The following is a 25,498-nucleotide window of genomic DNA, read 5'->3' on the forward strand; positions in this document are numbered from 1 at the left end:
AATTGGAGGTGCAAGAATTTGTATGCCGAATCTACTATACTTATAAAAATATCTGCACATCCTTCTCCGGCAATTCTACCCTTCGGGTGTTGAAGTTGTACAGAGTGTAGTCGGGTAAAACCTATTTGATGGTCAGCTCTGATACCATGTGAGAATTCTTACACCTGATGTGGAATATTCGTTTCCATAGCGATCATTGTTATCAATCTAAGGTGTTTTTCATTGTGATGCGTAGAATTCATTAGATTGATGACAAAGATTACATTTATTATTTCAGTTATATGCTTGTTCATTTCGATGAATTACAGTTGTCCTATTCCAAACTCTGAAGTTTCCGTTTGTTGTCTTGATTGATGAATTCGGAATGTATTACGTAATGATGTCTTATTATCGGTCGCTTGAATCCAACGTTGATTAATGCAATCGATACGTTGTGGCCGCATTTGTATCGCTTCAGCAACTTGCACTTTGTTGCGATGAATTTGCACAATCTCTTATTGATGTTTCCTTTCTTTGTATGAAGATTCTTGAATGGCGTACACGACAGTATTAGATGAGATCGTCCGATGGTCCACCGCAGTTGATATGCTCGTTGAGTTTCAATAAGTGATGATACATCAGACCTTGTACAGCTTGGGACAAAAGTTTACGGAACACCGGGGTGTCGCATTTCTCCATTGGAGCGACACCCTAGCAGCAAACAGAAGCGCATACACATACTAAGGGAAGGGTACAGTACCCGGTCACCCGTTTCTTATTCGATATCTTCATGATATCCAGCAGGGGGCCGCTTCGATGAAGGAATACCCCAGTGCCGTGTTCCGTAAACTTTTGTCCCAAGCTGTACAACAATATTGAACTTCTACACATTCGACATCGCTGCAAGAACTGCTAGAAGAAAATAATTGCGTTGCCGTGGTAGTGGAACATATCATGTGATAAGATTTGTATGTACTTTCCATCTGAATAGTTAGGTGTAATTTCAACAAATCCGTAATGAATCGTTCGATATACGGGTGTTCAAAATTAAGCTTTCACGAGCGCTACGCAAACACAGCGATGACAGGAAACCGGATGATAACTTTACGCTACTTGTGTAAGAAACAGGTGCTGCTAATTATGTAGCACATGTTTCTTACTCAAGGAACAGAAAAATAGCAGCCGGTTTTCTTTTGTTCGCCTATTTATAAAGTGCTAGTGAAAGCTTCATTTTGAACACCCTGTAGACCGCTTGTCTATGATAATTTGATCTGACTGCTTTCCTGATGAACGCAATGCCCATTGCAATGATTACAATTACATCTGGTCTAGTGTACTTCATTTCTTCATTAGCAAACCTCAAAAGCTACGCCATCAATCCCAGTGGCCCTTCCGACGTTGATGTGCATATATTTTTATAAGTATAGTAGATTCGGCATACAAATTCTCGCACCTCCAGTTCTGTAGTTTGTACCATATCTCCGAATACGACCATGTCTAGGAGGTATTGAAATGCAGCGATAATGGAATCGTTTCGCTGCTCTTCTTCTTTGAAGCAGTTTTTTATCACATCTTCCCATGACTTATGGTAGCGAGTACAAAATCTGTCCATCTCTTCAATGTAGAGCAATTGTCTCTTCTGTTTTCATGTGCGCGTCTACACTAATTAAAAGCGTATCTATGCTCATTTTATTGATTACAAATTTATTTATTTTTGTTTAGAGTGTTATTAATATCCACCTCTCATGTGAATTATGGAAATTGATTTACAAAAAAATGTGAGGAGCAAGAAAAAATGTGTGCTTTCAATGATTCTATGTACAAAACCATGCTAGAACCCTCCATTCCATAACTTATTTCCATGAATAAACAAAGTCAACTAGTGGGTTCAAGCGATAAAGTGAGTAATGGATGACTGCCGACGACCCAAGACACCAACATCAAGTTATGGAATGGAGGGTTCTCCATTCCATAACTTGATGTTGGTGTTTTGGGTCATCGGCTCTCATCCATCACTCACTTTATCGCTTGAACCCACTAGCTGACCTTGTTTATTCATTGAAATGTCAAGTTTCTGTACAGATTCACGCTGCTTGCTTAGAAATGATTTGTCTGAATTAATTATTGTTTTTTTTTTCAGGTTCGAATGATATACTATGAGTTGAGCATTATGTATGCAGGATGTATTAATTGTGTCTGTCGATTTCCTCTATAGGAAAACTTTTAAATATTTCTCGCTTGCTTAGAAAGTTACTACGTGAAATAATTATTGTCTTGTATTTGTTTCAATTGAATACTCGATTGACATCAGTAAAAATAATCTCTGAGTTGGGAATGCCTCATATCTCTGAGTTGCATTTCACATTTGATATTTCTGTGTGGTTCATCTATATAGAACTTTCTGTTGCAAGATATTACAAAAATGATGTAATTAAATTTGTTTCTCGTTTTTGATCGAGTATTGTTGCTATCATTTAATAAGTTGAACCTTCTCTACATGTTCAATAAAAAATATCACCTCTGTACAAGCTTTGCCCACATGTCATCCACTTTGATGAAATACTTCCGTTTCAAGGAAAGGATGCGAAAAAATAGTAATCCCCCACGAGTAATATCGGCATCTATTTGTGCTGCACAATAAAATATATCGCCTTTGTACTATCATATCTGACCTCGAGAGCGCCTTGTTTGCTTGAGGAAGGAAAGGGATATAACCCCCAACCTTTTGAGTGATAAAGCATGCACAGTGCTTTGGGCGTATAGACAGAGAGATAATATGTCTCCGGGCTTTGAAGAAAAACCAAGATCCTCTCATGGTGCCTGGGTATTGGATTCATAAAACAAAGTGAGGTTTGTACTGTCTCTTAGAATGAAAATTGTATAGTGTTCGATTAGATTGTGTCACGAGGATGATTTTATGATAGTTAAAATGATAGATTATTCTCCTCCTCTGTTGTTTTCATTAAGAATATCTTCTTTGATTAAATGTGGGGTTATAGATTTTATTTCCTCTTGTGTTCGTGTCTTTCTTGTCGTTTCTGTCCAATGGTCCTCCAGGGTCTCTGCTGTTCACAGTTAATTACATACAACTATTAGAACTTCACGCTATTGTAATGATGGTTCTCACGTATAGGAATATTATACTTTTTGTAATACAACTTGTAATTTTTATTGTAATCATATTGATTAAGAATATCTTGGTATAGATTTTATTTCCTCTTGTGTTCGTGTCGTGCTTGTCGTTCGTGTCCCATGGTCTTCCAGGGTCTCTGCCGTTCACAATTAATTACATACAGCTGTCAGAACTTCCCGGTATTGCAATGATGGTTCTCACGTATAGGAATATAACACAACTTGTAATAATACATCTTGTAATTTTGTTTGTAATCATATTGATTAAGAATATATTCTTTGATTAAATGTGGTGATCGTTTCTCGTTTTGATACGGTATTGTGTAGCTATTATTTCCCTACATGTTGGAGGATATGTCGGTTTGGTTCTATATTGATGCTATGTGTTGATTGTGTTGATTCGAATTATTTCCTTATGTCTGCGCTATTCACTTCACAAGAAACTGATTGATTAAATTTGTGTCATGTTGGAATATTAAACTTAGCTTCCATATTGTGCTCGAAATTACTTGCATCTATCAGAACTTGTAATTAAAGCTGTAATTAAAATTCCTGTGATGCAATGATGGTTTCACGTCTCAGACTTTTTGTAATAAAACTTGTAATTTTGATTGTAATCGTATTGATTAAGAATGTCTTCTTTGATTAAACGTGCTACTGCATTTTAATTCTGATTCATTGAAAACTTGTGTGTATGACTACAGTTAATAAAAATATTGTGTTTGACATGTGATAAGTATATTCTTTGTTACGTGTGTTGTATTGTGTTTCTTCTGCTTCAGGTTTCTTGGCTGGGTTTTTCTCCTCCACACAGAATCACAGCATAATTCCTGGCACTATTGACTTTAATAAATATATTTTAACTTGTACTTTTGTGTATGGCTATCCTTCGCATGTCTATACTTGCATGTAAGCCGCCCAGTGCACACCTGTTGTAGCGGAAAAATTGCCAAAGAAGCAGAGTTGTGCCTAACTCGTTACAAGTAACTCGTTACTTGGTAGCGGTTACTTTTTTTGGTAACGAAGTAACGATTCCGTAACGTTTTAAAGAAATGGTAATAGTAACGGAATCAGTTACAAAAATTGGTAACTCGTTACTCACGTTACTCGTTCCTTCTCTTAAGCGCGGGAGAGCACATTTCGGCACTCCATGTTGCGCAATGCATGGACTTAGGTGACCCACGCCCACGTGTGACTCAAAGTATTATTACAGTCCCTCGCAGGATGTGTTGGTGAGGTGCTGAATCGTCTTAAACGAAAGCCCTTGTCTTTTCTCTTGTTTCCGTAATCTCCGACCATCACTCCTTCTTCCCAAGAATGGACACCAATTGTGCTATGGCTACAAAAAACGCGTTTCGACTTCTAGCATTTTCTTGTCTTTGCTAACCTTCTGGGCGTCCCAAATTATGACGCAGCTCCTCGTCTGTTTTTGGGAACCGTTGGTGATCGGTGGCACGGAGACCGGTGTCTGTTCTTGTGTTTTCATAACCTCCTATCACCCCCACTTCTGCAGCGGATGTCTTCACACGAAAGAGAACGAAGATCACTGATGTCAATTTCATCAAATCAGCTTCTTGTGAAGTGCAATTTCTCATTAATAATGAGTTGAAGGCAAGTGACGGCATGTTTGTTGGCTCCTTTAACTATGCGGCGGTAACGTAAAAGTAACTCGTTACCTGTGACTAACGAGAACTTGTTACTTTTGTATGTTAGTAACGAGCAACGTATTTAGTTACGTTTTCTGAAGTAACGGGTAACGGTATTTAGTTCCTATTTTTTGGTAACGGGCACAAGTCAGCAAAGAAGTCGGCCCAGGCTGAAAAATACGCAACGGTAAGCGCACGCCCAGATAATTTGATACGCGTACTGTATTGTGTTTCTTCTGCTTCAGGTTTTTGGCTGGGTTTTTCTCCTCCACACAGAGTCACAGCATAATTCCTGGCATTATTGACTTTAATAAATATATTTTCAATTGTACTTTTGAGTATGGCTATCCTTTGCACGCCTATACTTCCATATAAACCTCCTACCACAGGCTGTTGTAGCGAAAAAAATATGAATGAAGTCGGCCCAGGCTGAAAAATGTGCGAGGGTAATCGCACGCGAAGCCCTCCGTCCACGCGCCGCCCACCGATATGCGAGAAAAAATAACGCGAAGGGCCCAGGGGTCAACGGCACAGGGGCCAGGGGTCCATGTTGCTAGCTCTCAGCCCCGCTTACGTCCGCCCTAATATTCCTATTGAACTTGGTCGACGAACGCAACGATTTGGACTCTGTACGCACGGTGAATATTTCTGTCAGACTATTGAGTCAGTACGATGTTTCAAATAAATGTGTATTTTGTACAAAATTTGCCTTGTTTTGGAATACGGAATAACGAGCGTCAGGCATGAAAACCAGTAAAGGTAAAAACCGATGGTAGCCAGGACTGGGCCGAAAGGCGAGCCAAACTGAGAGACTCCTGAATGGCCGAATGGTAGGCATCATAGTTCATTTTCATTGGCTGCATGGCCAGTGTTGCTTGAAATATCTGAAACTATAGGCTCTACGGGGAGCTGTGGGAGCCTGGCCGCCCCAAGTGTGTCGCGACGTTAGGATCGATTGGGGCGCCATCACTTCGCAAGACTTCTTCATCACGAAAACAAACCCCCACTTAATAGGTGTACTTCTTCTACAAAAACTGGATCAACAACCATACTTGCGTTATAATAATACATACATTGCGGCGGTCGTGTTCGACCCCAATGATCTGAAAGAGAATCTCATTTATTATCGTAAACTATATCGAATCCTATAACTTTTACTCACGTTCCGGGGTTGCACGTGGTACCGTTATATAAGCTGAAAAAGATACTAAAAATTAATAACTAAACATACACAACCAATCATTTGATCCAGCAAAGTCATCTGAAATGGAACTCGTATATTAACGTCAAATTAAACAACTTCCGATAATACATACATATGGGAGGAGGCGACTCCGGAGCTGAAACAAGAAATAAAATTGAAACACTTTTTTCATATTCATTATAGTTCCTTACAATTTAAAAAAAAAGAAAACTGAGCTTGAGCTAAGTACTGAAAAAAAAAAAAAGACAACATTCAGGAGAGAAAGAAATACGTTGCGAAGCAAAAACTTACCACTTTCGCCAGACATTTTGAGACAAGTTGAGTCAGACAAGTGAGGAAGAAACTTTTAAACGTGCCGCATCCTCATTATCATACAACCTCCTCTCCACTGTTTTCCATTTATTACCTTCCAGACGAGCTAACCTCCTCATTTTCACATTCGTTCCCCAAACCAGGAGCCCACTCCCAAAATAATTATACGGAAGCTCTTTCGTCGCTGTTTCGGAAAGAAACATGAGGAGGAGGAGGTCGAGTCACCCGAAGAGAAGAAATGGCGTCTGAAACAAGAAATTCATGAAGCAAAAGCTGAGGCTATCTGACGCGTTTTGTGACACGAACGTCTCCTCAGAGCCAAACGAGAGTCTGCGAAAAGTCAGTTTGATGAAATTGGTAGTTGGGGAAGCACTGGATGGTAATAAATCTAGTTTTCAACACATCTTATTATTACTTTCAATTCTACCTCTGCGACACAATGTTCGACGTAAGATTGTTTTCTTTCATCCACCCGGCACGAATTATTATATGTGGACCTTCCATGACAGGAAAAACTTACCAAGTTCGTAACACCCTGAGAAACCTATCAGTATTCAGTGTAGTAAAAGAACTAATATTTTATGTTAGTAAATATGATGCTAGTTCGAAATATATCAGTTATTCTAAACACTGAACTCAGCGTAACACAGTGCACCTTGTATCCCACATCGATAGAGACCCCGGATGTGCGACGTCCGCATACGTATTTGCATATCGGCGTCCATTCACCCATTTACATAAAGCCGCATACTCGTGGCACCGCGTACTTCTTCACACCGTCAAATAACGCCGTGTCACTAACAAGTGAAGTATTCCTCTATAGGTCTTGGCACGAATGCTGTGGATGAAAGCCAATCCCAAGGTGGCCATAGACAGTGGCCGCTTGCATCATCAACTGAGACCTTACGTACTATTTGCTGAATCATCTGTACCAAAAGTAAGTTCTCCCTCTCAAAATGAAAACAGGCGTTTGCCGATGAATAACGGGGTGTCGCCGAAAATGTCGAGAAAAGATTCTCGTAAACGGATTCTTACAGCATATGCATGTTGTAAACGACAAACAAAAACAAGAACTTTATTTTTAAGATGATGAATGGGGAGTTTCATCGCCAGGGGCGATACTCTACCCCGACGATACTGTAAACGACGTTAACAAGGTTGTTATCCCGGATTTGTATCGAGAAAATGTAAAAGGGTGTTTAGTTTTATAAAACAGCTACGAGAGGGTCGCCATACTATAGGCAGACAAGCCTTACGTGTAATATCACTGCACCATTATTTTATTTAGCTACGAGAGGAACATAGATGCCTTTTTGTAGATGGGTTAGACGGCCAGGCGGACAACCTGCCGAAGCACTAAACCAAACTACCAGATAACTAATTGCCCTAAAAATTTTCAATTCACTTTTTTAATTAGAGGTTTTCGGGGAAATGTGATATACTAGAATTGGAACCACTCATTGTTTAAATTCACCATATTAAAAAAAATAAAGTGAGCAAGTACGTTGTAATATCCATCGTGAAATTTTACCATGCAAATGAGCCGAAACCGAAAGAAGCGCGTGTTGATCGCGGTGAGAACATTCGAGTTGGAGGGGGCCCACGTGCTTTGGAGTGATGGAGCTGATGGGGCTAATGCGACACGGCGCTCATCTGCTGCCAGATAAGTAACACTGGGCCAGATAAGTTGCCGGAAGTGGCGGTAGCGTGCTATATCTGAGAAATCTGCCTGCCTGCGTGGCGGCATGTTGTTCTGTGGGATCGTGCGTCCTGGACCGACTTCACAGCGAACTTAAAACGTCTGAGGAAAACCTAGGGAAAGCACCCAGATAGCACAGCCGGCGCCAGGATTCGAACTCGGGTCATCTCCCAGTCTGGGCGTGGAATGCAATCACCGGAGGGGAAATCCCTTCAATGATCATTTGCATAGCAAAATTTGGCGATAGATGGAGCTGCTCGTTTCAGGATTGTTTAAAAATACGGTGGCACAAAAACGAATTCTCACGTTTTCACGAAAGCATCTAATTAATAAGTTAACGAAGTCTAGGTAACGAGTGATCAAGTAACCACATATCTCTTCCGCGGAATGTCCGCCTGGTCGTATAAGATACCTGCAAAAACGGTGTCGGTGCTGTTATCATAGCCTTTTAATAAAAACTCTGTAACGAATAAAATGAACACCTTGAATAAAACGGCTCATTTTATCAATGTCGGCAGGTGCCATAAGTTATGCAGCCAATTGCGCAATAGTCGGGTAGAAAGTCTGACTTACAAATCCAGAAATTGGTGTTGCTTTGACTTTACGGCGTGCCAACCTATTTGTTCCTACGGTGTACAGCCTCGAAGGAAATCCCATGCTTTTCGAAACTTGGCCGCCACGCCAGACCAGGTTCAGGTTCAGGTACAACTAATCCCTTTTAAATCAGGGCAGATATCTTGCGGTATCACGGACAAAAGTAAAAATTAAAAAGACAGGAAAAAGGACATTGACGACTGTCTGTCTGATACCCCTGACACCATGGGCGTTCCCAGGACTTTTTCCAAGGGGGGCAAAGTGCTTCCTGTGGGGGTGGCAATCCCCCCCATCCACCTTGGAGACGTACGTTGCGAACTCTGCGGGTGTTCCAATGTTCCTATTATGACATCTGAGAATACTCATTACAACCTATGGCTAAAGAGCGCACTCTTTTCACAAGCCACCTTGGAGCTCCAGCGGAGGGCCGTGGTCCCCCTTTCCCCCCTCTCGGTACGCCCATGCCTGACGCAGACAAGTTTGAGCTCCCTTTCATTAGGGGTCCTTTACAGCTACAAAGGACACCTTCGACGCAGTAACAGTAAATGTACCAATACGACCAATGAACTCTAAATGTGTACTGAAAGTGCAATATCTGCACGCAGACTTCGTGTACTCGAAAAACGCAAACACGGTCTTGCCCTCGCTCGAGAGTGCTGTCGTCGTATCGCCCTTCGTTCGAGGCTGCGCCATACTGCCTTTGCAGATGAAAAGGAGATCGCCGATATCAGCTTCCCAAAGGAATCGCCTCGTAAAAGGAAATTCTTCTTTGCCGTGTATCACGTCACGCAACGCCTTTCCGTTAGGTGTCCTTTTGCCTAAAGGAGTTCATACGTGCCCGTGTGTCAGAGGTATATGATACGGTGATGCCACTAGGACTGGGATGCGGTCTGTAGATAGCGTTGGAGATGCATCCTTCCGGTTGTGGGTCTGCGCTTGGCTGAGCTGTCAGATTGGCTTGAGGTTCGGGTTGTGGGCTCCATACAAAAGGGCTCGCTTGCACGAACGTTTAGGCTATTCCTCAGTGTTGTACCTCGTAGCTTCAGTAGTGCTTTTTGCACACGATACTATCCTCGACGCACCTCTTTCTTTTAGCACTGGCAAAGCTATGGAGTACAGCACTGAGGAATAGCCTCAACGTGCATGCAAGCGGGCCAAGGAGTCTGACTGCTGGGAGAAGCATAAAGAGAGCCAGTGATGTCATAGCCGGAAGGGAGGGGCCAGTAAGTTCGAAAGGGTTAAACAGTTAACTATTTCATGTTTTGAAGCAGTACATGCGGCTTATTATAGATGTAAAAGGGTTGCTGTAGCTGGCCATGAAATGTATTTACATGTATTCGAGCGCTTGATAACCAATTTCGCGCACTTTGCGTAGTTTCTGCTGACTCCACTGCACTTCTCCATTTCAATACCAATGTGAAGGACGATGCTCTCTGGTTGGAAACTTTCGAGTATCACATATGATGATCATGATCATGATGTACCTGTCGGCTGGTGAAATGTCAGTCTCTGGCGAGGCACTCAACAGCCGTGTGTCTGGTCCAGTTCTGGCAGCATTTCCTTAGATCGTCAGCGCGTACCGTGTGTTGTTTCAGATCTCGTGTTACGACTTCGTGCTTTACACCTTCCAGAAAACGGATAATGCCAGTGACACGAAACAGTGATTGTTGCGCGAGTTCGGCTTCATTCAAACTTCGTATCGAATAGTAAAACTTTTCCAGCGGAATCATGTTTCTTTCGCTTTTGACGACGCATTTGGGTGATTTCGTCGTAACAAGCTCTCTGTGACAGTGCATTTGGTGAAGCAAATAGCACAGTGGTTATCCCGTTGTTGAGGCGTAACTCTGTACTTTTGTATGAAGTGCCTGAGTTTCTCCATCTCATCTAACGACGAAGCAAAGTTTTCAGACGTCGAGCAAGATGCGTGGATAATACTGGTGGGTTTCATGAGTACGACCATCCGAACATTATAAGCAATATGTCTGATTCCTAGACGATCCAGGAAATCAATCAGTGCCGTGCTGGTAAGCTGAGGAACGGTCTGTGCAACGAGTTGGACTGGAAGATTTTCAGCTGTGAAAATACCTTCAAAAGGCACCGAGAGTTGCAGTAACCGCGCCTCGGGTGATTTGGCAACGTAGGGCAACCCGAACTTATTGGTCAGAAGTAGGAACAACACACGTTTCAGAAGAGTGGCAGCCATTGATGGCCATCACACATAATATCGTGGTAAAGACGAACAAGAGGATGAAGGTAGAGAAGCGAAGCAGTTCATGAAGAGATGGCAGTCAGCTGGCGTTCTTTATCTGTAGTCATGCTGAGCGTCCCACAGCGGTATTAACAGGAACCATAATAGATGTGATCGCCGGAAAATAGCTCTGTTTGAATTTGAAATCGCAAGTACGCATACTCATTAGCTTTCACGTGGGATTTATAGTTATCTGTTGGAGCCTTCGGATAGCGAGGGAGCTGGGCCTAGTAACTGTGAAGGTGTACCTGTATTTCGATACATTTTACGTAACTCGGGGAAATTCTCAACTGCGTACCATTTACTACAGCTGCCAGTCACTGACAACTTTAAGTTGTTCTTATTTGATTTTTATGTATCTGATTTTGAATTATAATATATTTATGTGTGCAAGCACACACAAAGTATCGTTCATACGGTATTCTGGGACAGGCGGCCTAGTGAGTACACCGCACGTTTATTAACCCCTGGGCCGAATTCACTGGCGATTTTTTTTCCGCGTGCGCAGCGTGGCGCGTGGGCTACCCATGCGCTTATCGTCGCACATTTTTCCGTCTGGCCCGACTTCGTTCGCAAATTTCTTCCGTGCGCGGTGGATGGCGCGTGGGCTATTTACATGCAAGTATGAACATACACGCTGGGAACCCCACCAAGCGATGCCACCATCGCATCTGGGCCGACGTCACTCGCGATCTTTCCGCCTGGGCCGACTTCACTCGCATTTTTTTTTATCCGATACAACACCTGTGTTGTGGGCGGTTTGCATGCAAGTATAGACATTCACGCTGGCAAACCCGCCAAACGATGCCACCATCGAACCTGGGCCGACTTCATTCGCAATTTGTTTTCTGCTACAAAAGCTGTATGGTTGGCGGTTTACGTGCAAGTATAGACATGCTGCTGGCAACCACGCCAAGCGATGCCGCCATCGCACCTGGGCCGATTTCATTCGCAATTTTTCCATCGGGGCCGACTTCACTCGCATTTTTCCCCCGCTACAACAGCTGTGCGGTGGGCGGTTACATGCAAGTATAGACATGCAAAGAGCATTCATACATGAAATAACATGTGGAAATATATTTATTAATGCCAATTGTGCTGGGAATTGTAATGCCAATCTGTGAAGGGGAAAAATGCAGCCGAAAAAAACCTTCACGATCCGAAACAGAAGAAACACATTACAATACAATTCACGTAATAAAGAATATACTTACTTATTACAAGTATGATCCAACAACATTGAAGAGGTATCACACTGAAAGAATCAAACACAATATTTTTATTAATTGTAATCATACACAGAAGTTTTCAATGAATCTATATCGCAGGACCCGACTTTTAATCAAACCAATATGATAACAATCAAAATTACAAGTTTTATTATAAAAAGTCCAAGTATAGACTTTTAAGATTCCTAAGATTCCTACACATGAGCACCATCATTGCAATAATGGGGTTTTAATTCCAGTTAGAAGCTCTGATAGATGAAGTAATTAATTGTGCACAATAGGGGAAGGTAAGCTGGATATCACTTATTCCAACATGACACAAATTTAATTAATCAGTTTGGTATTAAGTGAATAGCATAGACGTAAGGAAATAATGCGATTCATCACAACACAATTAATAGTTAGCACTATATGAGAAACAAAAGCGACGCATCCTCCAACACGCAAACAACAGTTTCCTGTAGGGAAATAGTGGCGAAACAGTGCTCTGTTAAAACGAGAAACGGACGTGACTTCTAATCAAAGAAGTGCATTATTAAAAGCGGAAGATTCCTTTATGTGACCACCCAAGCAGCACACAATATGGGGCCCATATTGGCTGGTCATTGGCGACACAGGTCCAACATGGGACCCCTTTCGCCAAGATTTCCCCCATATTGGCTGAAACTGGGCAATATGGGCCCCATATTGCCCTGTTTGAGCCAATATTGGGAAAATCCTGGCAATATGGGCCCCATATTGCTCGTGTACTGACTGGATATATGGACGTATATACAGAAAATGGTACGTACCCGTGTTGCACAAATGCCTAAGCAGGACGGCAAGATTGGACGTTGAAGCGTGTGAAATGCTCAATTCAGTACGTCGTTACATCCATCAACTTCCCGCAGATGATACACATTGTTCGAAACAGTCAACATACGTGGCAATCCCATTGTAACGTCCACTAGAACACACACGACAACTCAACTTTCCACGTTCTGGAAGCAGCCGCCATCTTGCTTCGCGATGCCAATGCCAATCGGTCGAGCCGGCTGAGAGCCAGCGGGTTGTTTGAGCGAAATCACGCGTCCTACATCTAATGCGCATGCGCGACAGCGGGATCGGACGTTTCACACGAGCTAAAATGTCGCTGGTTGCTGTAATGAACATGAGATAACTGATGTTCTGAGGCTGGAACAACATACAAGGGACAAATACATACAAGGCCTCAAATCCAGAAGATGTGGGTTCGATTCCTACAGCTGGCTAACCTTTTCAGTGACTTCTATCTTTCATTGCTGTAATGATAACGGAATTGCGGCAGGTCAAGTAATAGGAAGGGATGGCTCTTCTGTAAAGTTAGGTGCTTTCGGGTTGCTGCAAGCAGTGTGAGTTGCTCTGGCGTATGTCCGTCACCCTCACGAAAGTGTTTCGGTTCTTTGTACTCTCGGAGCGGGTTGGAGATTTTTGGTTCATCAAATATTGCGTTCCACATGCAGGCTTCTGAGGGATCATTGGCATTGGCTGTTCCGTGGGACTGCTTGTGTCCTTCAGCAAGACGGGCGTAGCACCCGTTCTTCGTTTTTATGGGGGGAGGCAGTGTTTTTTTTTAATTGTATGCAACGTGGATCAACGAGGTCTGCAGAAATGAAAAAGCAAAAAGAAGAGAGAAGTAATATCAGGCTCCAACAGCTCCCCATACACTCTTAAAAAAAGGGTGTACTTTAACTCTTTCCCTTGCCATGTATATAACACCGTTTTGGAGAGTACAATTACGCTCAAAAGGGTGTCTCCTCACTCCCTCAAGGAAGTAGCATAACACCTTCTCCCTACCGGGGAGTAATATTACTCTCCAGTTGGGAGAAAGGTGTTATGCTACTCACTTGAGGGAGTGAGGAGACACCCTTTTGAGCGTAACTGCACACTAAACTTTTTTACACCCTTTCCAGTGTAAAAATGGTGTTTGATAACTCACACCCATTTGGGTGTAAAGTCTGTAGGGTGTAAGCAGTTACACCCCTTAGAAAGCTGTACCTCTGTATTTGCTTTTGAAAATTTATTACAGCACTTTAAAGATTGAGACCGTGACTTGAATGTAGGTTGCACCATACACCGGTAGTGACGTCATTTTTCTGTCAAATGGTCATTTTGCTGAATATATTCACGGGAACGTGCTCTAACTTTTGTACCTGCCTTGATGCGTTTCATGCTGCGCATGGGAATGAAACTTAGACTTCGCTTCCATCGAATTACCGTAGTTTTGCACTCACTGTTCGTAACGTCACGGTGAGTAGGAAACCGAAACGGGATATGGTTCGGGTGTTCGATTTAATTCAATTCCTTGAAAACTATTTCATTTTCAGGTGTATCTCGGGAGGAGAACGTTATTCAGCCGGAATCTGAATACCCGCTGGTGTCCCTACTGTCCCTTTTTAATCTGATTTTGCTTTGCCATTCTGATGTCATTCGAAGGCATCAATTTTTTTCCTGCATGGTTGTGTACATATTAAGTGCAGTCCATTACTGCCATGCCCATGTTCACCTCTGAGACCCTAAATAAAATATCCACAGTTACTGGTCTTGGTAGTTGGCCTGTGTAAGAAGTCGGCTGGCATCATTTGCAGCACATCATTTAATTATGTGCAGTTCTAAGTAATGTGCATGATGTTCAGTGCCTCATTTAAAAACATTGGAGTGCATGGACTATCCTCACAGCACAGAACGAACAGAAGCTAAGGTGCATGAGTCCCATCGCTGCTAAAATTACAGAAATGCTGTGTGCAGCTGACCCGCCTTTTACACCCTATGGGCCTGATGACCTTCCCACGAAGGGGTGTAAAAAGCAGACAGAAGGTCGTAAACAGCAGGATACACCCCCTTTACACTCAAATGGGTGTTAGACAGTTAGGTGTGGGGTGTAAATTGTGCAATACGCCCTTTTAACACCTAAAGAGGTGTGAAATTTTTTAGTGTGTGTACTCTCCAAAAGGGTGTTAGATATGTGGCAAAAAAAAAGGACTTAAAGTGCACCCTTTTTTTAAGAGTGTATAGTCCATAGTTTGAGATAATTCACACAACACTGGGCACACAGTAGTAAACAGTGGTTGAGAAACAACATGGTGTCCAAACTACGGCACCCCTGCCCCTGAGCCCTGCGCGTATTTTTCCCTGCGCGGCGCGTGTGCGGATGGTTGTCCGCGCGCTTATCGGCGGGGGGAGGGCTGCGTGAGTGTTTACCATCTCCCATTTTTCAGCTTGGGCCAACTTCTTTCGACACTTTTGCGCCTTGGCCGACCTTTTTCGCGTATTTTTTCCCACGACCGGCGGGCGGCGCTCGGGTGGAGGCTCTTATCGGTGGGCGGCGCGTGTGCAGAGTGCTGCGTGCGCGTTTACCATCACACATTTTTCAACCTGGGCTGACTTCTTTCATCATTTTTCAGCCTGAGCCAACTTGAATCGCTATTTTTTTCAAACTACCACAGGTGTGCAGTAGGCTATTTACATGCAAAGGATAGCCATACACAAAAGGACAAGTGAAAATATATTTATTAAGGTCATCAGAAGTTATGTTATGGCTCTGCGTAAATGGGAAAAACTTAGCCAAAAATCTGAAGCAGAAGACACACAATACACGTAACAAAGAATATACTTATTACAGGTATGATGCAATAGCATTGAATATAGGTATCACAGATCAAACACAATATTTTTTATTAACTGTAGTCGTACACACAAGTTTTCAATGAATCAGAAGTGATAACACATTTAACCAAAGAAGATATTCTTAATCAATACGATTACAATCAAAATTACAAGTTTAATTATAAAAAGTCTGACACGTGAGAACCTGATAGATGTAAGTAATTTCGAGCACAACAACTAATATTCCATTATGACACATTTAATCAAAGAAGATATTTTTAATCAATACGATTCCAATCAAAATTAAAAGTTTTATTATAAAGTATTATTGTACGTGACCACCATAGTGGAGCTTTAATTACAAGTGCCGATAGTTAATTGTGGATAGCAGAGAACCTGGAAGACCACGGGACACGAACACAAGAGGAAATAAAATCTATAACACTACATTTAACAAAAAAAAAAAACAACAACAGAGGAGGAGAATAATCCATCATTTTAAATATCATAAAATCATCCTCAGCAATAGCCTGAATATCTGTCATAACATTTCGAGCGCAATTCCAACATTACAAAACTTTTAATTTCTTATTAAGTGAACAGCATTGACGTAAGGAAATAACGAGAAACAACACAATCAACAGCTACAATTAATAGAGAACCAAACCTGCGCACAATCTAACACATAGAGAAATAATAGCTAATCAATCTATCAAAAGGAGAAATATTACAATATAGCACAGACTTAACGCTGAGGGAACACGCGGCGACACGTAAACAATAACAGAGGAAAATCATCTATCATTGAACCATCATAAAATCGAACAATATACAATTTTCATTTTAACAAACACTACGAACCTTGATGGAGGTATCCAAGACATAGAAAATATGCAGTGTTTTCATCTTTGTTTTCACTCTTTTCCTCAAAGCCGGGAGACTTTATGTCTCTATCTATATGACCAAGCTCCCATGCTTTATCACTCAAAGGGTTGGGGGCTATATTCCTTCGTCCAGCAAACAGGACGTTCTAGAGCTCAGATAAGATAGTTCAAAGGTGATATATTTTATTGTGCAGTGCAAATAGATGTCGATATCACTCTCGGGGATCACTATCTTTTCGCATCCTTTCCTTGAGACGGAAATCTTTCGTCAAAGTGGTTGTCAAGCCGACTAAGTTTGTAGAGATGCGATATTGTTATTGAACATGTAAAGAAAGTCCAAATTATTAATTGGTAGCAATGATACTCAATCAAAAAACGAGCAACAAATTTAATTACATCAATTTTTGTATTATCTTGCAACAGAAAGTTCTAATGAACCACACAGAAAAATCAAATGTGAAACACAACTCAGAAATATGAGGCATTCCTAACTCAGAGATTATTTTTACTTATCTCAATCGAGTGAACAAATACGACACAATTAATACATCATGGATACATAATGTCCAACTCATAGAATATCAATCGAAACAAAACAATAATTAATTCAGACAAATCATTTCTAAGCAAGCAGCCTGAATACCCCGTAGAATCTGTACAGAAACTTGTCATTTTCAATGAATAAACATGATCAACTACTGGATTCAAGCGATAAAGTCTGACGAAACCCGACGACCCCCAACACCAACATCAAGTTAGGGAGGGATGGCCTCTAGTATGGCCTTGTACATAGAATCATTGAAAGCGCACATTTTTTCTTACTCATCACATCTTTTTGTAAATCAATTTCCATAATTCTCATGGCATGGGGATATTAATAACATTCTAAAAAAATTTAATCAATAAAATGAGCATAGATATGCTTTTAATTAAGTGTAGACGCGCACTTGAAAACAGAAGAGACAATTGTTCTACATTGAAAAGATGGACAGATTTTGTACTCGCTACCATAAGTCATGGGAGGACATGATAAAACACTGTTTCGAAAAGGAAGAGCCGCGAAACGATTCCATTATCGCTGTATTTCAATACGTCCTAGACATGGTCGTATTTGGAGATATCGTACAAGCTACAGAACTGAGGGTGCAAGAATTTATATGCCGAATCTACAATACTTATAAAAATATCTGCACATCAACGTCGGAAGGACCACTGGGATTGATGGCGGAGTTTTTGAGATTTGCTAACGAAGAATTGATATACACTAGACCAGATGTAATTGTAATCATTGCAATGGTCATTGCATTCATCAAGAAAGCAGTCAGATCAAATTATCATATACAAGCGGTCTATATCGCACGGTTCATTACGGATTTGTTGAAATTACACATGTCTGAGATGGAAAGTACATAAAATCTTATCACGTGATATGTTCCACTACCACGGCAACGCAATTATTTTATTCTACCAGTCAGTGATGTCGAATGAGCAGAAGTTCAATATTGTCGTGCAAGGTCTGATGTATTATCACCTGTTGAAACTCAACAAACATCGCATCGAAAACAGTTTATGATTAGATTGAAGATTGCTAAAGAGACGAATATTCCACACTGTGTGTAAGAATTCTCATATAGAATGAGACCTGACCATCAAATAGGTTTTACCCGACTACACTCTGTACAAGTTCAACATCCGAAGGATAGAATTGCTGGAGAAGGATCGGTCATTGAAATTTAGAGGCATGATACATCAGTCTATGATTACAAATAGGATCACTAATCTCTTGTGAAAACTTATCATATTTCATGAATTAAATTCCACAGCGCATGTATATTTCTCAATCAGTTGCAATCGCCCAGACGTAGTAAAAGAAGAAGAAAAGGCGTCTTTGACCAGCAACCCGATTGGAGTGCGGAACAAATAAATAAATATCTTTGTCAACACAATTGTCCATTTGTATCACTGCATAGGAAAACTGAGCCGTCCAAGATAGGGCAAAACGGGAAATAAGGCAAGATAACTGATTGCGGCGGGATAAGCCAAAGCGTTCGCGACAACTTTTACAATCGCATTCGGGTTCAGTGCCTGGGAGATAATACGGAGCCTTCGAGAAAAGCGAATCTATTATCAGATGCCACAATGCAAACGAAAGATTTTACGAGCATGACGTGCAGGCCAAGTCTACATATCTAATCACGTAGTCTTAGTAACACACGGCACACAAACATAGATGAAATAATTTCCAAGTGGCAATCAGATTTTGGTAGAAGCGGATCACACAACCGCCATCAGAAGTGCTTAACCAATATACAATGAAGATGAGCGTTATGCATAAACAGAATGGAAGATATGTTATAATAGCCAGATCAGCGCAGGTCACACATAAACGTACATCCAATTCACAAAATATACTCGAGATTTCCCGTAGCCATACAGAAAAACTATCACATTATTTTAGTGTCATAGCATCTGGGCACTACAAATGGAAAGGCCATACTTTAATTTTAGAAGTCTTTAGCTCATAACGTTGTAAAACGCAAGCTCCACACAAAAGATAATTTTCTTCTTCAAATTTTCAAAGTCAAAACTGCACGCTATTTCTTGCATTTTTCTAAAGATATAGATTAAAAAGTTGTGCATATACTCACACATACTATACAAGATATTTGATTGTGGATTAAATGCTAAAATTTATCGATTCACATTCAAGAGAAGTGGTGACTACCACACATCAGTAAGAGTTTAAAAATTTGAACAGGTGTTGCGATTTATGATCAGTGTTGTAGAATGTGTAATTTCACAATACGCAAGCTTTAGCTCGCTCACTTTGACGAGCACTCTTTCACGAAGTCAGAGAAGTTCACGGTTATGATGCCGTAAGAACTCAAATAAGCTTTTAGTCGCTCTTCGGAGTACTGCATGGGGACTTTACATATTCTCCCCATAGTCTGAAGATATGATGATGCCACAAACGTTTCGACTGCGACTGTGGCGACTTTGTCAATTTGGAGCAAGCTTGTGGCTGATGCTTCAGTTGCGACATTAATAACTAAGCTTCCATCTTTGTTAATTCTGTGAGAAATGATTTTCTCCTGAGTTCCATGATGTATTTTGCAATCGTATTGGGGTCCACATCCCAGAACGACTGGGCTGGGTCTTTTGGTTTAAAGACCACAGGAATGCCCGTGAGACGGTTCTTCTTGTATGAAACCACCTGGAACCGTGTTGGGTCGTCGTCGATTTCAAAGTTCACTACTGTATCGTCAGAATCCAGGTTCGGGTCCTCGTGATTAGGATTCTGCCTCTCGAACTCATCATTTTCATCACGAGGCCGTTTTGTGGGGGGTTCAGAGTGCCTAGGATGAGCAGCACTTCTGTCAGGCGGCTCTATTGATGTTGTATGCTGTGAGTGTTGGCCGTCCGCTGCTGTAGCGACCCGATCCCGAAGCCCGAGCGAAGGGGCCCGAGGTGTGACTCGGTGTGATGGATTGACGTGCAAAGCTTGCCTTTCGTAAGAATCGTTGCAGAAAATTCCGTAGCTCGATAGACACACGTCCTCTTGGCGCGAGAACTTCGTCTTTTGGTCCGTTGGTCCACCGCAATTGATATGTTTGTTGAGTTTCAACAGGTGATAATACATCAGACCTTGCACGACAATATTGAACTTCTCCTCATTCGACATCACTGACTGGTAGAATAAAATAATTGCGTTACCGTGGTAGTGGAACATATCACGTGATAAGATTTTATGTACTTTCCATCTCAGATATGTGTAATTTCAACAAATCCGTAATGAACCGTGCGATATAGACCGCTTGTATATGATAATTTGATATGACTGTTTTCTTGATGAATGCAATGCCCATTGCAATGATTACAATTACATCTGGTCTAGTGTATTTCAATTCTTCGTTAGCAAATCTCAAAAACTCCGACATCAATCCCAGTGGTCCTTCCGACGTTGCTGTGCAGATATTTTTATAAGTATTGTAGATTCGGCATATAAATTCTTGCACCTTCAGTTCTGTAGTTTGCACCATATCTCCGAATACGACCATGTCTAGGACGTATTGAAATGCAGCGATAATGGAATCGTTTCGCGGCTCTTCCTCTTCCAAACAGTGTTTTATCATGTCCTCCCATGACTTATGGTAGCCAGTACAAAATCTGTCCATCTTTTCAATGTAGAACAATTGTCTCTTCTGTTTTCAAGTGTGCGTCTACACTTAATTAAAAGCATATCTATGCTCATTTTATTAATTAAATTTTTTTAGAATGTTATTAATATCCCCATGCCATGAGAATTATGGAAATTGATTTACAAAAAGATGTGATGAGTAAGAAAAAATGTGCGCTTTCAATGATTCTATGTACAAGACCATACTAGAGGCCATCCCTCCCTAACTTGATGTTGGTGTTGGGGGTCGTCGGGTTTCGTCACACTTTATCGCTTGAATCCAGTAGTTGATCATGTTTATTCATTCAAAATGACAAGTTTCTGTACAGATTCTACGGTGTATTCAGTCTGCTTGCTTAGAAATGATTTGTCTGAATTAATTATTGTTTTGTTTAGATTGATATTCTATGAGTTGGACATTATGTATACATGATGTATTAATTGTGTCGTATTTGTTCACTCGATTGAGATAAGTAAAAATAATCTCTGAGTTAGGAATGCCTCATATTTCTGAGTTGTGTTTCACATTTGATTTTTCTGTGTGGTTCATTAGAACTTTCTGTTGCAAGATAATACAAAAATTGATGTAATTAAATTTGTTTCTCGTTTTTTGATTGAGTATGATTGCTACCAATTAATAATTTGGACTTTCTCTACATGTTCAATAACAATATCGCATCCCTACAAACTTAGTCGACTTGACATCCACTTTGACGAAAGATTTCCGTCTCAAGGAAAGGATGCGAAAAGATAGTGATCCCCGCGAGTGATATCGACATCTATTTGCACTGCAGAATAAAATATATCGCCTTTGAACTATCTTATCTGAGCTCTAGAACGTCCTGTTTGCTGGACGAAGGAATATAGCCCCAACCCTTTGAGTGATAAAGCATGGGAGCTTGGTCATATAGATAGAGACATAAAGTCTCCCGGCTTTGAGGAAAAGAGTGAAAACAAAGATGAAAACACTGCATATTTTCTATGTCTTGGATACCTCCATCAAGGCTCGTAGTGTTTGTTAGAATGAAAATTGTATATTGTTCGATTTTATGATGGTTCAACGATAGATTATTTTCCTCTGCTGTTGTTTACGTGTCGCCGCGTGTTCCCTCAGCGTTAAGTCTGTGCTATATTGTAATATTTCTCTTTTGATAGATTGATTACCTATTCTTTCTCTATGTGTTAGATTGTGCGCAGGTTTGGTTCTCTATTAATTGTAGGTGTTGATTGTGTTCTTTCTCGTTATTTCCTTACGTCTATGCTGTTCAGTTAATAAGAAATTAAAAGTTGTGTAATGTTGGAATTGCGCTCGAAATGTTATGACAGATATTCAGGCTATTGCAATGATGGTTCTCACGTGTAGGAATATTAGACTTCTTATAATACAACTTGTAATTTGATTGTAATCATATTGATTAAGAATATCTTCTTTGTAGTGGTATAGATTTTATTTCCTCTTGTGTTCGTGTCGTTCGTGTTCCGTGGTATTCCATACATCTATCGGCACCCGTGTTCAACAAATCAGTGCATGTTTCTCGTTTTGATAGATTGTTCATCAACTATTTATCCTTTGTGTACCTCTTGTTTACGTGTTGGATTTTGGCTCTCTATTAGCTGTTGATCTTGTTTCAATAATATTTTCTTGTCTGTTGTTTACACGTTGGCAGATGCGCCGTTTAGAGTGTTTCTCTGCTATTCAGTGTTAAGTGCGTGCATGTTTCTCGTTTTTTTATAGATTGTTTTTCAATTATTAATCCTTTGTGTACCTCTTGTTTACGTGATGGGTTTTGGTTCCCTATTAGCTGTCGATCGTTTTATTTCTCGTTATTTCCTTACGCCTATGCTGTTCACTTAATAAGAAATTGGTAAATTGTGTAATGTTGGAATAATCAACTTAGATTCCCTATTGAGCTCGAAAATGTTCATAACTGTCACAAAACAGGTGTACGCCTTCCGTCTTCAACAAATCAGGGCACATATTATTAGAGCTGGTTGTTGGCTAGGAGCGTGCTATGCAGTGAAGCTCATTTTTTAATATATTTTCTGCGTTGGATTCATAAAACAAAGTAAGGTTTGTAGTGTCTCTTAGAATGAAAATTGTATTGGGTTCGACTAGATTAAGTCACGAGGATGATTTTATGATATTTAAAATGATGGATTATTCTCCTCCTCTGTTTTTTTTTGTTAAATGTAGTGTTATAGATTTTATTTCCTCTTGTGTTCGTGTCCCGTGGTCTTCCAGGTTCTCTGCTATCCACAATTAACTATCGGCACTTGTAATTAAAGCTCCACTATTGTGGTCACGTACAATAATACTTTATAATAAAACTTTTAATTTTGATTGGAATCGTATTGATTAAAAATATCTTCTTTGATTAAATGTGTCATAATGGAATATTAGCTGTTGTGCTCGAAATTACTTACATCTATCAGGTTCTCACATCTCAGACTTTTTATAATAAAACTTGTAATTTTGATTGTAATCGTATTGATTAAGAATATCTTCTTTGGTTAAATGTGTTATCACTTCTGATTCATTGAAAACTTGTGTGTACGATTACAGTTAATAAAAAATATTGTGTTTGATCTGTGATACCTATATTCAATGCTATTGCATCATACCTGTAATAAGTATATTCTTTGTTACGTGTATTGTGTGTCTTCTGCTTCAGATTTTTGGCTAAGTTTTTCCCATTTACGCAGAGCCATAACATAATTTCTGATGACCTTAATAAATATATTTTCACTTGTCCTTTTGTGTATGGCTATCCTTTGCATGTAAATAGCCTACTGCACACCTGTGGTAGTTTGAAAAAAATAGCGATTCAAGTCGGCTCAGGCTGAAAAATGATGAAAGAAGTCAGCCCAGGTTGAAAAATGTGTGATGGTAAACGCGCACGCAGCATTCTGCACACGCGCCGCCCACCGATAAGAGCCTCCACCCGAGCGCCGCCCGCCGGTCGTGGGAAAAAATACGCGAAAAAGGTCGGCCAAGGCGCAAAAGTGTCGAAAGAAGTTGGCCCAAGCTGAAAAATGGGAGATGGTAAACACTCACGCAGCCCTCCCCCCGCCGATAAGCGCGCGGACAACCATCCGCACACGCGCCGCGCAGGGAAAAATACGCGCAGGGCTCAGGGGCAGGGGTGCCGTAGTTTGGACACCATGTTGTTTCTCAACCACTGTTTACTACTGCACACGACCAATGAGAGTGTAACGCTGTAGAAATTATGCAATGCCAGTCGGCCAATCAGGGGCCTTAACTTTGGCTGACCTTTCGGCCGGTTCTGGCTACCACCGACTTCTACGGGATTTCACGCCTACCGCCGTTACCCGATATTCAAAATAACTCACGTTTCTTTTGGCTAAAAGGAATATTTATTTGACACAAAGCACTGATTCAAAGATCTGATACATGGGTAAACTGTGAATACAAAATCCACTCCGTTGTTGGCAGACTGTAAATAAGTTCGAACTTGAAGCAAAAGAACACACAGTTCATTTCTTAATACCGAGGCAGTTTTATGAGTTCGTACCATTTTATGACGAGTATCTTCTTTCGCTGCTTGCAGAGCGGAAAGCGCTTGTGTGGCAGGTAATCCCGTCTTTGTTGTTGTCAGCCCTCGAAATCCGACGGCGCCCGAGCGTGTTCTTCACTCTCCAACAGCTCAAACTCACGAAGCATTCTAGTTCCGGAGTTATATAGACTGTTCGTGGGATAATAGTCGTGTCCAGGAACAGTACATCACGCGTAGAATCATCTCGGCACATCCAGCGAACACATTTCTACAAACTGTTCTGCCGATTTACACCACCGAAACACGAAACACAAGAGGACGCCGTGCCGGCCGATTTTATGATGAGCACCTTCTTTCTTTGCTTAGAGAGCGGAAGGCGCTTGTGTGGCACGTAATCGTAATCCTGTCTTTGTTGTCAGCCCTCGAAATCCGGATTGTATCTCATTACACTGTAAACCTTTTCACACCTTTAAAGGTGTGCGCTATGAACATTCAACCTGGTTGCGTAACATTGCATCTCCAGGATGATATTTTACAAAATTTGGAAAGCATTACTAAAGATCAAGTGTCAGTGCAAATCTTGCTTTCATTATGTCTTGGATATCGTAGGTACGAGCTAATGCATATATGCATCGCTATCGATAATCGAGCACGCGCAAGTGTCTACAATACTGTCGAACAATGTTGAGATGTTGCAAGACTGAATTTTTGGAGGACAGACAACACTCGAGTAAAGAAAATTTGTGCGAAACTGTGCTCCATTATGATGTTACCAAAATTACACCTAAAAAGGCGTGCGCCACGCACGTTGTTACACCTTTAAAGGTGTCAAAAGATTTAGAGTGTACGGCCGAAGTCTCATTACGGCCGATGTCTCAGTACGGCCGAAAGTCTCAATACGGCCGATAATCCTTTAATCCCCAAGTGTCTCATTACGGCCAAAGTCTCAATACGGCCGAAGGTAGTCTCATTACGGCCGAAGATGTCTCATAACGGCCGAAAGTCAAAATGTGTATTGTCACGTGCATTGAAATGCAATGTTGCTGCCAGGTATGGATATACATTCCAGAGGGTATAAGCCAATGCAGTGTGCCCTTAGGGCCCTTATCATATATATAAACATATTGTGTGACAATCAGTATGTTATCATACCACAGCACAATGCAGCATATTGTGTACTGTGTACACCCCAAAGGTAGTGTTGATGTTGCTGTGAAGCAGCAGGCTACTAGGTGGAGTTAGCTGCTTGTGGAGA

General features: G+C 41.0%; 1 protein-coding gene across 1 annotated transcript in view; it reads left to right on the forward strand.

The window, feature by feature from the left end:
* LOC135392400 (scoloptoxin SSD14-like) overlaps nucleotides 1-25,498 on the forward strand; it is a 511,073-nt gene that overhangs the window by 399,688 nt on the left and 85,887 nt on the right. The window contains exon 11 of the mRNA XM_064623115.1: nucleotides 7,097-7,210. Within this exon, the coding sequence (XP_064479185.1) occupies nucleotides 7,097-7,210 (114 nt within the window). The remainder of the gene's footprint in view (nucleotides 1-7,096; nucleotides 7,211-25,498) is intronic.

Source organism: Ornithodoros turicata, chromosome 4, assembly GCF_037126465.1.
Source record: "Ornithodoros turicata isolate Travis chromosome 4, ASM3712646v1, whole genome shotgun sequence".
Lineage (NCBI taxonomy): Eukaryota > Metazoa > Arthropoda > Arachnida > Ixodida > Argasidae > Ornithodoros > Ornithodoros turicata.